We start from the raw sequence: 17,512 nt of genomic DNA, 5'->3' as shown, positions 1-17,512 counted from the left end.
TAAAATACCTGCTTTATTTGCTACAAACATAAATATACAAACCTACAAAAATACTTGCTTTTGTCCCTACAAACAAGGCTGAAAATATCTAGAATTCTCAGAAATAGATAGTGCATATAGAACCCAGTCACCAAAATAAATGTTGTTTTGTATAGGGGTCGATGGATTCTCGGCTTGCCTAATTATTGGGGCCGACTTTATTTTTTAAAAACATTGCTGGAAACTTGCTGAACATGATGTTAAAAGTTTCAGTTTTGATTAAACATTTGCCGAAGGCATTTAAACAAAGTTTTGTGTTGGAGTTTGTCATATTCCAAATTCTAAATGTTGACAGAAAGATTTTAACTTTTACTGTAAATGCATATTGGTTCCAAATATCGGTTATCTGTCTCATTAACTGCTAATAATCGGTATCAGTATCAACCCTGAAAAACCAATATCGGTCGACCCCTAGTTTTACTTAACCATAACCATGGATGTATTTTCCTGTATCACATGTATGACTGCAATGCATTGTGGCTGATATGCATCCGGACAGTTTTTGCTAGGGACACTTTAAAAGTTGAGCAATATCTTCTTTAAACCAGCAGTGCAATGTAACATAATGTCAGTAATAATACTTTATAACAGTACTTGAGCATTTTTTGGGAGTATCTGTACTTCAGTTTTTACATTTCTGCCATTTTTGTAACATTCTAATCAATAACTTTAACTTCTACAAAAGTCATTTTCTGGTTAAAAAAATCTGTGCTGTTTCTCAAGTATGTCTTTCAGGTTCTTAATCCACCACTGCTTCTAACACTGGCCTGGATAAAAGCTGTGAGTACTTCAACCAAAAAGGCATTTAACCTGCCCAGCTTAAAGGACCCTGAGCAGGGTAAGTACCCAGAATTTTCCTCCTTTTTACAGTAGTTATTATTTTAAAATATTTTTATTGAAGTGTTCCAACTAACATCAAAATATTACACAGATCACATCACACCCCACACTATTGCTTTAAAAGCCAATGCACAAATGAGCAGACAAATATGATAAAACTACCTTTTGGGGAAGCTACTTTTATAAAACAAGTGCAGCATTTAATTTCTTCAAATAAGAAACTGTCACTCAAGAAAGACATCAGCACCATTTCTTCTTTTTCTTTACATAATTATTGTTGTCTCTTGTCTCCTGTCTCTTCTTATAATTTTATTATAGCTTCAATTTTTTGTGATCAGTGTTAAGAGATTGAATGTGCTGATGGATAGTTTCATAGGGAACCCCACTTGTCAAGCCCCTCGAGGGTTTTCTGGGTTTCCCTGCATGTCTCATTTTCTGAAAATGTAGGCCACAACGATGTCGTTTTGAATATGTGCATAATAATCTAATCAAATCACCCCCAAAAAAGGTTGAAAGAAAGCATCGTGTAGGAGCTGAGCTGAGCTGAAATGTTTTGTGTGTGATTATAAAGCATTTTGCATCCATCCCACGGATCTTGGTCAAAATCCTCCCGCGGTCACGTGACTCCGGGATGAGCCAGATTAACGGCTCTCTGTTTGTCAGGAGTCCACTTGCGGAAACAGGCGGACATCGTCTCTAACATACGCTGGATGTGGCGGTCCTAGCACCCAGGACGCCAATTATTCCGTCTTTTTAGGACATAGTAGCTTTGAATAATTCATTTCCTCGGCGGCATTCATGAAATAGCGTGGAAAAAACAGCAGGATAAATAATGATTTCGCCGTGGGACCGGTGGTACTCGACGAGCTGCTGCCTCTGCTGCCATGTACGGACGGGCACCATTATTCTGGGAATATGGTATATGGTAAGTGAGTTTTTTTACTCGATGTCAGGCCCAACTGTCCTCAAATATTGGAAATTGTGTCGAATAGATGGATGAAATGTTTGATAAATGCCGAGCGAGTTTGACAGCAGTAGCTAAGTTAGCTAGTTGCTCCTGTTTTTCATTTGTTTTCAGCACTCGTTTGTGATTCACGTTGAGTTTAACGTTACAGCGCTAATGTGTGTCAATCAACAGCCGCCGTGTTCATTCAGGAAGTCTCTGTTAGCTGGACAGATACGTTTTGATTAAATGTAGGTACGTAGAAATTAAGACATTTTGTAGCCGTAACGATATTCATTCTAGCTCTCGGTAACGTTACATTTTTGTTATGCTGAAATAACAACCCTACCAGCCTATCCCATCTGATTTGTCCCACATTTGAACCGGTTAAAAATAAGTTGGCGTAAAGAGTTTGCTTCTGTTTTTAACCACGGGATATACTAAAGTTTTAAACATAGTTCATTAAGCCTGTTAAATCCCCGACCTTTGATAAGCCTTCGTCTGCCTTTCGTTGTGACCTTACTACTAATCAAGTATATGTCGTTAAATCGAGCCAAGGCCAGAAAAAGATAACTACATAACATGTTTTGACATAACACTGACACGTAGGACTCATAAGGTTATTTCTTTCAATCATGCAGGTTGGAAAGATGCACCTGTCCAGCAGCTCACCAAATATATCAATTTCATGCATCAACATTTGCTCTTTAACAGTTGGTCAAGAAACTGACATAATTTTTTTTTAGACTTTTAGTTGCACAGCACAGCAATTTGAAGATGTTGCTTTCAGCTTGAACTTGTGATTGGTATTTTTGGCTATTTTTGTCTTGTTTTTAATCAGAAAAAAATAATAATTTGAGAACTTAATAATGAAAAATAATAGTACAGCCGGTCAAGAAGCTGACAGCATCATTTTTCCAATTTATATCATCATAATATGAATCTATGATTTTGGACTGTTAGTTACTCAAACGAAGCATTGTTGCTCAGGGTTTGAACTTGTGATTGATATTTTTTACAAATATCTCTCACTTTTAATAAATCTACCCTCTACAAACATTGATTGGACTTTTCTAGGCCATGGAAATAACATATTGAAATCCCTCATTGTGGTGGCATTCCCCTTTAATAATAAAAAAAATAACAGTACATTACAGCCCTGAACAACGTTTCAGGAAGCTTCATTGGGAGTTTTGTCCGGAAGATCTAACCACACTCAGCAGATGACCTGTATTGTATCATTATTGTGACTCAATTCAAAATCCTTATCTAATATCTTGTACCTCACCTGTAATTACTTTAATATTTAAATTACTTTATCCCATTTCAAGAAAAAGGCCCCAATCCATCGGATCAGTTCATTCTGAATGTTAACCTAAGAGCATAAAAATGATTAACTCTACTTTGAACTACAATATTAATATTGATCTTCATTTTCCCACAGCTCATCAATGCGGTGGTCTTACTCATCTTGTTGTCGGCTCTCAATGACCCAGTTCAGTACCGCTACCACCTTACCAGCTCTGAGCTGGGGACTGACATAGATGTCATGGACGATGCAAGTGAGTGCCAGTAATCCCCTCATTGTTACATATCTGATGTGGTATATATTGGATTAGATGTCCTCAATCTGGGATGCTTATTCTGCACAGAAAGTGCAAGTTCAAGATGTGTTTATATGATTTGAGTGAACCATATCATAAAGACATTTTTTATTTGTTATTAACACTAAGGTCTTGTTGTCAATATTCCAATTAGGTAATATAATGATGTTATATTGATATTATGATATGGGACTAGATATTGTCTTAAATTTGAGATACTTTAATATAGTAAGGCATGCCTATTCCTGGTTTTAAAAGACATTACAGTAAAATCATGTAATTTTTATGAACTTATTAGACTCCACTATTATTCTCCTTTAACCACTGAGTCAAATCTTATTGACGAAATTTTTTTTAAAAAAAATAGCGACATTGAGGTATTTGGTAAAAAATATTCTGATATTTGATTTTCTCCATATTGTCCACCCATTTTCTTGAAATCAAAAGTTATTAGACTTGTCAATACTGCACTTAAAAATGTAATTAAATAATTCATCTGTTGTCAACACTATTTACAAGGAGTTAAACAGAAAAAATATCACCAGAAGACTATTTAATTCAATTTTTACTGCAAGGCACATAATTTTGGAGATTAGGGGTGTGTGTGTGTGATCCTAGTGACACGTTATGGCTAAATCATTTAAATGTTATTCTCTCAAAAAAAAAGCTCAAAACTGTTACACTGTTGTGGTCAGTAGCCTAATTTTTTATTTTATTTATGTAACCCATATTTAACCAGGCAAGTCCCATTGAGATCAACAATCTCTTCAAGGGAGACCTGGCCGAGACAGCATTACAAAAAAGTGACAAACAAAAATAACCACATTAAAAAACATAGACAGAGGATATACTGTAAAATGTAGTAATATTATACGCAAGCATACCTAGTAATAAGGCTTTAAGACTGAGAAGCCATATCAAAATATTACAATAACTAAATACCCAGACAGTATCGAGTTTAATGGCCCTAATAATATCATTTGGATTTACTTCCCAGCCCCGCCACATAGTGCCTATATAGCATCAACAGTATAGCCCCATGTGTTTCTGCAGCTGTAAAAACGCCTCTCCTTTCTGCCCACCACTTCGTTTTTTCCCAGAGTGCTTCTCTCAGCACAGACGTAGCTGAGTAGGCTCTGCTCCATACAGAACAAATCAGTGTGCATGTGTGTTTTCAGTATTTGCCCTCCAGCAGCTATCATCATCACAGTCGCCTCTGGAACACCACAGACCCTGTCACTGGCTACTCTGATTAAAAACGACTGCTCTAATTCTCCCATCGGATTTAAAGGGCCATCTTTTCTGATAGCGTAGTTGCTTGTGCAGCGTAATTCAGAGATGGTGAAATAGTGGGAAACAATGGAGACATGCTGGTGTCATGGTTTTGTAACAGGCAGGTGTCCCATGCAGAGAAATCATGAAGAGTTAACTCAGATATGTGGTTGATGTTTGTGTGAGGTGAAGGGTTATTATGCAATTTATGCAAGTGTTGTTTATATATAGTAAGTGTCCTTGTGTCATGTGTGGCAGGGGGATTAAGATGGAGGGGTATCATAATTTCCTGGGTATTAACACAGTATCAGTAATAGGCAGTGTTGCTTAATGTTAGAACTCACCAACAGTTGTAGTGATATAAAGAGTTGCATTCAGTTTTTTGGGAGTTTGTATTACATTAAGTCATGGAAATATTTTCTTTCTGTTAATGCTTACAAACTAAATTTGATAAGTTGATTTTACTTTAGAAAATCTAGGAAACCTATTTCCAAGAAAAAAGTAAAAAAAAAAAAAAACTGTTAGTCTTAAGCTATGCCTACTTTATATCTACTCATTAAGTTAACTTAAAACTTTGCTGTATTTATAAAATTTTGTGAAGTTGTAGGAACTTCTTTCTAAATGTTAGCAACTTCAGTAAACCAAGTTTACTGTGCCTTACATCTGTATGCTGCTGGTTGCAAACTAGTCAGTCATATTTGCGTATTTTAAACATGTTAGGAAAATTGAACTTGCAGATATCCTAAATTCACCATTGGCAAAATTCTCTTTGTCACTGCCAAATTAAGTTAGATTAACTTGAATGAGATAAGTTGTTAACACTTAGAAAGAACAAAGTCCTTTTCACTTTACATTTTTAAGTTGCAGCTGCACCACAAAATTATGTAAATAAAATAAAAGTAAAGTAAACTTGACATTTTGGTATAAACTAAACAGAACTTAAGATAAAATAGTTTTATTTACTTATCTTTTACCAGGCAGTTTCCTATTATTATTATTATTATTATTACTATTATTATTGTTTTTTTTTAAGTAAGGATAATCTGCAAGATTTTACAGTGTACCAGGGGTGCATTGATTCCACTGTTTCACAGCCAGGACTGTTTCTGTGTACCAAGTTTAATTACTGCCATTACTGCATAGTGATATGGGATCCCTTTCACCAAGTTGCACATGTGCAGATATCCTGTTTTAACTCAATGTCAGTGGATCCCTGTTATACTACTCAGCTACAGCTACACTGACAAGCTTCTCATCACTTAGCTGTAACGTGAATATGAGAGCAGTGTTACATTTAGTCTAATTTTGCACATCTTGCATAACAATTACCCACGTGCTGATCATGTTTTGTCCAAGGCAGATTGGGTGCCAAAAATAGTGAGGTTACTTAAGGTGCTTTGTTTTGTAAAATCCATGTCCTTATAAAGACTTTTGGATTACGTCTGTGTATTCAGGAGTTCCAGTGCAATATTGGTGCTGTTTTTCACTAGATTATCTGTTCTCACATTGCTCTGTTTGTTTGTTTTGCTTTTGCAGATATCTGCATTGCCACAGCAATATCCCTGCTCATGATTCTTATATGTGGCATGGCAACATATGGTGCTTACAAGGTAAATAAACAAACAACATAAATGGGATTCAGACAGAAATCTAAACTTGAGAAGACAACAGCTTTCCCTCTTTCCGAGTTTCTTCATCTTTTCTCAATCTCTCCCACATAGCAACATGCTGCGTGGATCATTCCATTCTTCTGCTACCAAATCTTCGACTTTGCCCTTAACACACTGGTAGCCATTAGTGTGGTTGTTTATCCCAACACGGTGCAGGACTACCTCCAGCAGCTGGTGAGTACTACTTACGGTTAACACAAACACCTGCTTTTAATGACTTTTCTTTTTAACTGCAGGGGTTTTTTTTTGTTCTTGAAATATAAATTCCCTGCTGTTAAAATAAATTTGTGATCACTGCTTAACAAGAAGGCAGATTCAGGGTTTATTGCTTTGTAACACTGCTAAAGAAGATGCATTTAGTGAAAACATGTGACCCAGGCATTACATGGGTCTTAGTTAGGTAGATTAAGCAATGGTTTAAGGGCCCTGACACACCAAGCCAACGGTTAGCCGTCGGTGAGTGTTGCCTCAGATTTTTATGTGTTCCGCATTGTTGGTATTAGTCAGCGACTGTCGGCCATTGTCGCCTTTTTTCCATCCACTTCAGCATGTCAAAGAAGGTGGAGCCCACCAGTGAATGAAATCACTCTGATTGGCTGTTGAGCTTATCGCACAAGAAGACAAAAGAAAGTGAGGAAAGCAAACAAATGACCCAAGTCAAGAGCACGTGAGATTGAAACAAGTGTTGTATTAGGTAAAATTATGATTTTTTTAAAAATCTTTGAGCTCTTTAGCAGAAATGGTTCATAATTGTTAATACTATTGTTCACCAGTGCATGGTAAATACCCATTGCTCTATTTGCATCAGGTTGTGTTGTTTATGTGCTAACTGGCTATCTAGCAATCTGTCATGTCTGTCTTCCGTTTTTCCCTTTTTTTTTGAATGGTGAATGTCGACTATCGACTGCTGGTATGGAGAGTAATTTCCTCTTACACAGTGCGCAGAACTTGTGTGCTAATTGCACTTGGCTGTAAATTTTGCAGCATGTTCAAATGCAACTTTCTGACAAAGGTTACATGAGGTGACAGTTGGCTTTCGTTAGCACTTGATTTTTTATGTCGGTTTGGTGAGTCTGGGCCCTAAGACTCCATGACTGTTTAAGATCGAAACTATTGTCACTCCTGTCATTTATTTATTTTAATTTATATCCCTCTCTTCCAGCCGGGGACATTCCCTTACAAAGAGGACATCATGTCCACCAACAATATGTGCCTAGTTTTTGCAGTCCTCCTCTTCATTGGCTGCATCCTCTCCTTCAAGGTAAGCCCAAAGAGTCTCTTTATTACTGCAGATCCTCCTTTGGTCTTTTTTGGGCTTTAGTAGTTTAATCTACAACATCCATCTGACTGATGGTTTAAAAAGATAGGATATTTTGTAAAATATAATGATATGCAACACACATCCACACATTACACACACCCACTGAACATTTGTTCCCTGTAGAGCTGCCTTTTTATAGATTTTCTCGTCATATTGCAACGTGATTAAGGCAATTAAGTCCCACACTGTGCACATCTCATGCATTACCAACCATATGGCATGTGTAATGAATCTGCCACTGCGAACATTCCCATTATCGATGTTCTTCATGAGATTATCACACAGTCAGAGAGCAGCGGGTCAGGGACAACAGGAAACCAACTCCTGTCAAGCTAATTCCCCCTGAATGCATGGATGACTCTCCAGGCGTAGCCATGCTCTGGGGCTCAGGGACGAGCTGGGACAGGAAGTTGCAGTCATCTGTACAATCAAATCAAGTTGTTTCTCCTCCGAGCTCAGATTGGAAATGTTCTCGGCAGATATCCAAAGCCAGAGCCGGGACTTTATGATAGGAAGCAGCCACTGGAAGATAAACTGCTGGAATTATAAAGAGAAGAGTTATAAATGTCATGACTGAGGCACAGAGCTTTGTTGCAGAGAGAATATGGGATGGTTAAAATGCTTAGTGCTTTAAATGTCAGTAAATGTACAGTAAATGTGTGCTCTAAACATAAATATAATCTTGACCCATTTTTATTGATTGGCTGCAAATGTAGTATATATTGGCTACTGTAGTGACGACAGTTGGGTCAGTTCCCTGGAAAAGGGCCAGATCTGAAACCTCAAGGACGCATCCAGCTCTCAGCACAGAGGCAACACCTGCTGAAGTTCCTGCTGAAGCCAACATCCTCCACTTGACTGCACTTAGCATAAATGACAGATACAGATGGACAGGAAGGAGAGCTGGAGAGGAGAGAAAGGAATGCAACAGAAAGAGAGATGTAAATGGACAGATGGTTGGATGAATGGAAAGTATGTGGGCAAGGTGGTCAAAATCAGACTTTGTAGCGATGCATATCTCCAGCCCACCACATTATCATTGCCATAGAGAATGTTAGATTTCGTTTTGCAGTAAGGAGGTCAACTCAGCAGATGGTAAAGGGATTGGCTAGTAGGCAGCCAGGTTTCCTGGTTTGTCGGTTAGTGCTGGCAGACGTACCAACTCAGCAGGCTAATCACACACATACACAATGAACCTCCTGTTTTTCTGCCAAGCCAGACAAACCTAAACCTCAGTGCTGCCATAGCTATACAGAGGGCAAAAGATGCCCGGTGAGTTGCCCTGGCTAAAATGTTGGTGGATGGCCACGAAGGGTGACATTGTCCAGGAAAATATCCTTTTATTTCTATGAGATTACCATGTATCCTTGCCTGTCCTGTAGCAAAGGTAGTTGAAATATCAGTCTTTATTAAGCAGTGATATGATGCATCTCTGCCGTCACCATCCCTAACCTTGATAAATGGATGAGATCATAGCAAGCAGAATCAGCAATAATGAAAAGTGGAGACAATGTTGTTAAAGGTCATTGTTTGCTCTTTGTTTTCACCTCCCTGGGGAACAGGCCTACCTGATTGGCTGTGTGTGGAACTGCTACAGATACGTGAGCGGCAGGGGCACCACAGAGGTACTGGTTTATGTCACCACCAATGACACCACGGTGAGTCCTCGCATCCACCTCAAGGACACACTGAAAATCCCCCTCACTCAGATCTTAATATTATTGCAATTGAACTTCATTGACTTTTGGCTTACAAGCTTTAGATTTGTTATATAAGCAAAAGATAATTCAGATAAAGGCTTTCAAAAGTTATTTTGGTCAATATGCGTGGCACAATCATTTTAATACCTGATTCTTTCTCAACATCTGTAAGGTTTTTTTGACCCGTACTAAAACATAGACTATATTAACTTTTATACGTTATTGCAGCTCAGTGAGTTCACACCTCTAAATGTGCAAGGTAAGGATTATAGGCATTACTTGTAATGTGCATAGTATGATTATATAGCTTGGAAATATTCCATAGCTTAGAGCAGCAATTTAGAGTCTAAAAGAAATCATTTTTAATATTATTAAATTCAAAATACTCACAAAAGACCCCTCAATAACCTTAACCTCAGATGTGAGAAATTAATTAAATTTACGTAACACCGAAAGACAGGTGTTTTTCTTTCAGTGTGGGATTTGATGTAATTTTATCAACTGGTTAAATATAACAAAAAAATAGATCAGAGCATATGTCTAACTTGTCATCTGTTGGAATATCTTTATTTATATTCTGTATTTGTGAAAAACAAACAAACAAACAAAAAAAACAACTAAATGAAAAAAGACTTTTAACAAAGTATTTTTTATCTGGTGCGTCTGTATACTGCAGTCATGAAGTCATTTCACATGCACAATAACTTCCACTTCTAAGAGGTTCAGGTTAGTGAGGTCACCATGAAGTAATAAAATAGCTGTCATATCACACCTCCGACTTTTTTTCACAGTTGTAGACTCTGTGGGTAGTATTTTAATGATTCATTATTTATCGCCAAAATAGAAATGACAACAAGACTGAGAGGTATGAGATCCTGCAGTTAGTAATGTGCATGATTTGTATATTATCAAAAGTATTACAATACTTAACACACAAAATGACCATTCGTTAATTAATTTGTTATGGAGTAGTAGTTTGAATTTGTGAAGAAAACTTTGTTTAGTCACATGCCTCCACAGTGCATGAGACTGTTTGTACTGACGTGTTTTTAAACGAGAATGAGGTATCCATTTAAGATAAGCAAAAATTAAGACTTATTTTAGGTAATTAAATAAGTGTCTCATAATAAAATCCCGCAAATGACTTTAGACGTTTTGCAAAGTATCAGTAGAACACAACTGTGAAGTGAAACCACTTTATCTCGGTTATCTGACAGTCAGTGACGTGACATTGGTGCTGTGCATAGCAGCACAGTACGTGCTGTAGGTCATCCTGAGGTGTGATTGGCTGGCTGTGCAGAGCCGGGTGTTGGTCTATCCCACTTATCTTCTTCAGTGTTGACTCATGGGGCTCCTGAGAGGCTTAAGCATAGTCACGGTTTCCATTTGTCTGTCTGTCTGTAATCCTCCACACTGATACATAAGACATTAATCTGCCTCACACCCGCTCTGTATGTCTCAGTACGCAGCACCTCATCCGTCTGTCACTTTTTCCTTGTTGTTGTGGTCCTCGTTCAAACTGCTGACGTTTTTCACCTTATGAACCCAACTCCACATCCCCCGAGCTAATCCAGTAGGGCCTGTGTATCATATTGTGTATCATATGGCCAAATATTGAATTTGTGCCAGTCAGTTTTGCTGACTGCAGATATGATAAAAGCAAGATGTGGAGGAAATTAAATAGCTCTTTCCCTCAACCAAGTTCTAAGAGAAAAGTACATTTGAAATGAAAACATTCACTTTATAAAATACGAATTTGCTTAAAAATGATTGAAAATTGATTTGCATGTAAAGCATGAAAGGAACCAAAAAAACGTGCACATTTTGTTTGGGTTGTTTAAGGTAATGAGACTGAATTCTTCTGTGATATTGTGTATTATTGCAGTTGGTGGTTTTTTTTTATGAACAACAAATGAAAATACCAAAAACAATATCAGTCTGTCTCGCAATACTGTCCAACTCCCCTATCTTGTCTCTGGCCAATTCATATCTACTGAAGACGTAAATCTTGAAAACTGTCCTTTAAATACGTCTTTCTGTAAAAATAAAAACATTTGAGGAAGACATAGTTGATGATGAACTACCTTAAAATTCACAAAGCACAGTGAAACAAAGACTATTTTAAACTTGACATCATAAACATTTTAAATTGGTCCCTTTGTATTTCCTATTGGAATATTTTTGCAATGTATGTGATGGGGCTGGACCCAAATATTCTGGTATTCGTTAATTGGTTAGGTATTTGGTCTTCAATTTAGGGATTCAGATATTTGGGTTGGGTTTTTTTTTGCAGAGGTCGAATGTCATTTCAATGTTGGGGAGAACAAATAAATTGCCTAAATACATCAAAATCTTCATTTTTTTCAAGTTAGTATGCTCTCCCTCTGTTTGCATAGAAGGGTCATTGAACCCAACACCTCTGGAGATTGAGTTGGTCTGCTCAGCGCCCCTCTTCCTTTCTCTTGAGTTATCATGATCCTGCTGCTGCGCCTGTCACACACACAGTGACAGCAATGATTATTTTACATTTTACCCAACGGTTACTGGATGCAGATTATTGTACTGAGTAATTGAGTTTTTTAACTCTACAAATGTATCACAACCACTGTCAAACAGTCGGAGGCATACCGGGCTCGCGCACGGTGTCTCTCACCGTCAGGGTCAGGATTCCATCCTCTCCCTTACCTGACGGTGAGCTGTGAAGCACACAGTGTCTCTCCTAAGGCTCATTGGTGCAAGGTGTCTGTCTTCTGAGGCTGAAACTATAGATGCGCTGCAGACGCACCATGTCCAATTTTTTTTTTTTTTTTGATGGCTAGAATATGTATACCGGTAGATTTGGTTCATCAAAGAACCAATGGGTTGAACCACCATGTTTTTTTAAGTTGAAGTAGCAGCTGAAAATGACAACAGAAATTAACAAGTTTTGAGATCTCCGCAATTCAATTCCCTCTCGTCTATCCAGAGGTGATTGCTGTTGTTGGTGTGACATCAGATCTACAGGAATTTAATAAACCTGAGATCATAGCAAATGTGTTTTGGGCTGAATTTGTTTCACATTGTGAAAAATAAGCTTTATTATGAGTTAAAAAAATAATAGAAAGCTGTCATTTTCTTCTTTAAATACTTAGATTAAATCTTCAGTGAACAAATCATACATATTGATAAAATACTGACTACTTACTGACTGTCTTTATTATTTATTCAAATTAATTAGGAAACCAAGAACACACTTAAATTAAAAAACAAAACAGCTGAGGCAACTAGGTCAAAGTGAAGGCCACAGCACAAGCTGTGTGAATATTAATTCGAGAAGTATTCAAATGCAACAACCAAGTTAAACAGCCCTTATATTAGCATGAATAGTGACGCCATGATTTTATCACTGCATTCCCTCTCCCCACACACAGTGCTGAATGAATAGAGCACTCCATCTATTTTTACTATTAGAAAGCCAGCAGTGTGTCTAAATGGCTTTTTACTGCCTCGAACATCAAGTACCCAGCTGCTTATCTGCCATGCTTTTATATAAACGCCATTAAAATGCACAAGGGTCGTCTCTATCTCTCTCTTTTTTTTACCCCTCCTCCTCTCTTTATATATCTCTGTCCGTCCTCCTCTCTTCTTCTGGACATGTTACATAATTGTCTGCTTGTCCGCTTCATTTCAAATCCTCCCTGTGATGTGTTTGCCGGGCCTCCCTGGCTGCTTCACAATTCCATCCCCTCGGAGCATATTCTCTCCCTCTCTCACTGAATTAGCAGCAGTGCTGGTTTTATAACACCATTTACAGAGAAAAAAAAACTCTGATGGAGAGAAGGCAGTCTGGCCTCTAAAGCAAAGGACTGTGTGTGGACGTTATCCTTGCAGCTAGAAAAGCCTTCTGTGGGGATGGAATAAAGAGTATAAAAGATGAAGTAGGACCCTGCAACAGTTACTAGGGCTTTGCCTGAAATCACTTTCTATTTGCTACTTACTATATTGACTGGCTGCCATGTTAGGTAGTTCCTCCAGGATTTCATGGACGGTTATTGGGATTGTTGCGGCCTGAAATGCCTGATTTCATGACAGCCTTTGGTAAAATGACAAGGTAAAATTTTAAAAACAGTTCTGATGCTGCTCCAAATTCTGAGATTATTATCATAATAAATTAGTGTTTCCCAAAGTTAGAATCTTTTTGTGATGGTGGGGGTGGAGGGCTGACAGCTGATCACCGACAATCAGCTGTTGCTGCCGTTTGAAGCAGCGCTGAAGGACTGTCTCCGTTACCTGCTCTACTCCTGCACTATGTGCCAGGCACGAGCTCACATGGCAGGAATGGCTAACATTCAACACCAAGCTGTTACACGGTCCCATCAGTCTCACACTGACACTGAAACTCTGTTGTGAAATGTTAGCTGTGATGCTAACAGTTAGCCCTGTCACTGTATTTATGACTCTATCCTAGGCACAGAGCTTTCTTCTGCAGCAGAAGTGTTATGATCAATGGACAGAGAGAGATGGGCTGAGTGAATCAATACTCTGGGTGCAGCACAATGAAATAAGATCTTACTGGTTTCACATAGCCAAATTTGTGGTAAAGGTGATTAGACAAAACTGCGAGGGTATGGTGATTTGCTGAATTTGCGATAATTAGCAATGCAAGATAATATCGGCACATCATCAGTATCAACTAACATGACTTTAAAATGAAATATCGTATCGGCCAACATGTTGATTTCTTTTTCTTTTTTAGTTATTGACAAAGTGAGCATGTACAAAACATCAATGCTTAGCTGAAGTATTTTTCTTATTTTGCACAATGAATGAATATTACATACACTGAAAATAATCGTATTTCATGTCTCCATTTACTGTTGGGCCATCATGATAACGGCATGCATACCTTGATGTTAATTCCACTTCATGAGAGACTTGATGATCAGTAAAATTAGGTTGGGGAAAAAAGTGGATACATCGATATCTGTATTGGCCAAATTAGTTATATATCAGCATGTCTGATATCGGCAAAAAAATCCAATAATGTGAATCCCTAGCGTTAATTGTTGCAAACACAGCATCCTGGAAGAACAGTTTAGTTGAGTGTCTTAATTCTGAGTGTGTACATTTATTTAAATAGTTTCCCTGTAAGAATGCCCAGTTGCTCATTCATTCATCATACCTGATAAAGACACATTTAAGTTTTTGGAAATGAGACGGCTTCTGATTTTCCATTATATTTCAGGTTCTACTGCCACCATACGAGGAGGCCATAGCCATACCACCGAAGGAGCCCCCTCCTCAGTATATGGAGGCATGAGAGACATCCTTCTTGCTGGAACCCCATACCCCGAAAACTTACCACATTTCCCTCCAACAGTAGGACCCCAATGCTGGCTGGAACATGTTGAAAAACAAGACAAAACAATGTCTTAGAGGCTGGTTTCAGCTTGGATTCCTGCCAACCTTAGATTAGATTAGAAGGACCCTGAGCCAGTATTGCCATCGACTTTTCCCCCACATCACCATCCCTGGCTGTTGTGACGTATCTTCCTCCCCTCTTGTCTCCTCTGTCCCCTTCCAAGGACAGTATCACAGCAACTCCAACCGCTACCAACTCTCCCTCTTGGCAGCTGCGGCCCCCTGGCAGCATCTAAACTCTTGCACGCCCTGAACACTCTGTCCCAACTTAATTTGCACTTTTCTTTGAGTGAAACGTGCAACAGTCTGGCCACCAACTGTTAACCCCCAATACTGTGAATCTCCCTTGTGGTCTTTGTCTAGAAACAAACTACCTGAAGAGAGAAAGTGACAGAGAGAGTGAGAAGGAAAGCAGCATACACGATCAGTTATGCAAGAGCACTTTTTTTCAGAAATTGACAAATTCCTTCATTGAATGTAATGCTGAGGTATTTTTGTATGACTTTTTTGTATAATAGTGAAAACAGAGAGAAAAAGAAGTGAATAGTGAAAGGCTGTCCTGTTGTGGTGTCATCTGATGTAACTTGTCATGCAGGAAATCGTATTGAAAAAGGTTCCTCGACCAATAACAACTACGTCTTCCTTTTGTATCCATGCAACACACTGTCTGTAAATCTGTAATCCATTAACTGCCAGTAAAAAACGCTCACCCATTGACTTCAGTCACAAGATTACTCCAGTTTGCGTTCCTGTCCATGTCCTGTCTATTCCAAGGTCTTAAAAGGTGAAAAAGACTGGCATTAATATAGTGTGCACACAAACATACATGTTTCTCACACTACAGATTCACATCCAAAAAGGCAATACACATACTATAAAATCTAAAATATGTAAACATTAGTATGTTAAAATGTTTCAGTGAAGATGTCTGTCTTGTGTTCCTGTCAAGCTGCAGCTTCAACAGCATCGTCTGTATCTTTATTGTGTGTGGGTTTTTTTTTTTGTTTTGTTTTTTTTTACATGCATCATGGTGTGTAATCTGATCTTTTTAGTTAAGCTAACTTAGCTGGACTGAGGGCATTTTCTTATGAAGGCAGAGCAACATGCTGCTGTACATGCAGAGACTGTGTGTGTGTGTGTGTGTTTGTACTTGTTCTTGTACTTGCACATAGTGAGGACTCTGGTTTTTAACCAACAGAGTGAGGACACTTTTGGAAAGTGAGGACATTTTTGCCAGTTCTCACTTTGTCATATGCCTGTTTAGGGGTTAAAACTTGGTTTTAAGGTTCAGGTTAAAGTTGGGGTTAGGTTAAAGGTCTATGGAATGCATAATGTCACAGAGGGTCCACACAAGGTTAGAAGTACAAGAATGTGTGTGTGTTTGTGTGCGTGTGCCTGCCTGAGTGCTATGTGTTATGTTAAGATACAACTCCCAGCTCCTTTTATATGTAGTAACATTTCCTTTGCACATGCAGCAATGTCGTGTTGAGATATTTCCTGTGCTTGTGACCTTTTTTTGAAATTAACAATGGATGGAAATCTAAAGCTTTGATTTAGCTTAGCATAGTAGCACAAAACCAATATACAGTCTATAAAGCTAGAGAAGCTAGATGCTAGTCTTTGCCTAGAGCAGGCAATTATGAAAATTAACAATGAGCCAAACAATATTAGACATACCTAATCCCACTCTTTCCAGTAATTCCTGAGTAGTATTTGGTATCAACAGAAAAACGTAACGTCCTTCAGGCTATGCAACAGTGCATTCGACAACTCCTTCAACCTACAAAAACACATACCATAAGGTAGTAATCCATTTGATACTAATACTGTAGTTGATAATGTAACCATTTGTTGGACCTTTCATCATTTGTCCCTGTGTGAATTATGACCACTGCTTTTGCAAATCCAACAAATCCGACAATGAAATTGCACTTTAAAAAGTCAGCGTGAGCTCACAGGGAACTCTTCTGTTTGTGTTTTTATTCATCTTTATCACTGTATGCTGTAGTGAAGTGGTTCTAAATACTATCAGCCACCCTCTCCTTGATAATGCAAGCTTCTAAAACATTACATAAAATCAGTATTTGAATTGTGTGATATGACTGAAAAGCTGCAGATTTTATTGTGACTGAAGAATTTCAGTTGCAGAATTTAGAGAAAGGGCTTGTATAGTATCTGGACCAGTGGATGGCTGATTGATTTTATTAGAATCACTTTAAGACTGTTCTTCTACTTTTTATTCACACACATCCTCTTGTTGGATCTGCATGAGCTCATGTCTTCAATTCTAAATAATAATAAAAAAGCAAAATCAATGTTTTTCCTTCTCAATTTATTGATAGAGTCCATGGTTGGTTGATTGACTTAACAAGATAATATTACCAAACAGACAGTCAAGTTTTGATAATGTGACTGTTCATTAAAAGTGGGTGCCGTGTAGATCTGCGTGCCTCCTGCTGCCCTCAGAAATTCAGTTATCCCTCAGTGGAGATGAACAAGCTGGCAGATCAGCAAGGATTTACCCGCCTGCCTCAAAATGGAGGCTGGCATTACCTTGGGTCTGACAGCAGGCTACCAGACAGACACGCTCACCTACTTTCTGCTACTGGGACAGTGGGTGGGGGGTGGGGACAAGTGGGTCACATTCTGTCTCTTTTCTTGTCGAAATGTTTGTTTGATGCAGATAGCGGGTTGTACGGTGACATCAGCTTCAAAAGGGGGAA

At 38.3% G+C, this 17,512-nt stretch overlaps 1 protein-coding gene across 2 annotated transcripts; it reads left to right on the top strand.

Annotated features, from left to right (window-relative positions):
* The first annotated feature begins 1,531 nt into the window (after window positions 1–1,531).
* laptm4b (lysosomal protein transmembrane 4 beta) lies at window positions 1,532–17,104 on the top strand. 2 transcript variants are annotated; one of them, XM_088090285.1, is made up of 8 exons: window positions 1,532–1,804; window positions 3,267–3,384; window positions 6,235–6,308; window positions 6,420–6,542; window positions 7,531–7,629; window positions 9,252–9,347; window positions 9,618–9,648; window positions 14,614–17,104. In XM_088090285.1, the coding sequence occupies exons 1-8, from the start codon at window positions 1,712–1,714 to the stop codon at window positions 14,802–14,804; spliced, it is 825 nt and encodes a 274-aa protein (XP_087946411.1). In that variant the 5' UTR covers window positions 1,532–1,711; the 3' UTR covers window positions 14,805–17,104. The 2 variants fall into 2 exon arrangements, with proteins under 2 accessions (XP_087946411.1, XP_042363012.1); XM_042507078.2 differs by lacking the exon at window positions 9,618–9,648 and having other exon boundaries at window positions 1,535–1,804.
* Window positions 17,105–17,512: the final 408 nt, after the last annotated feature.

This window comes from Plectropomus leopardus, chromosome 17 (genome assembly GCF_026936395.1).
Source record: "Plectropomus leopardus strain MGB_pleo_1.0 chromosome 17, ASM2693639v1, whole genome shotgun sequence".
In the NCBI taxonomy this organism is placed as follows: Eukaryota; Metazoa; Chordata; class Actinopteri; order Perciformes; family Serranidae; genus Plectropomus; species Plectropomus leopardus.
Note: the sequence above shows the minus strand (reverse complement) of the source record. Positions and strands in the feature narration are given on the sequence as shown.

Excerpts from the sequence above, each read along its gene's own strand:
- laptm4b (XM_088090285.1), top strand. The coding sequence starts at position 1,712 with ATGATTTCGCCGTGGGACCGGTGGTACTCGACGAGCTGCTGCCTCTGC. Across the intron at positions 1,805-3,266 it reads TTCTGGGAATATGGTATATG|CTCATCAATGCGGTGGTCTT; the intron begins GTAAGTGAGTTT and ends ATTTTCCCACAG. Across the intron at positions 6,543-7,530 it reads AGGACTACCTCCAGCAGCTG|CCGGGGACATTCCCTTACAA; the intron begins GTGAGTACTACT and ends CCTCTCTTCCAG.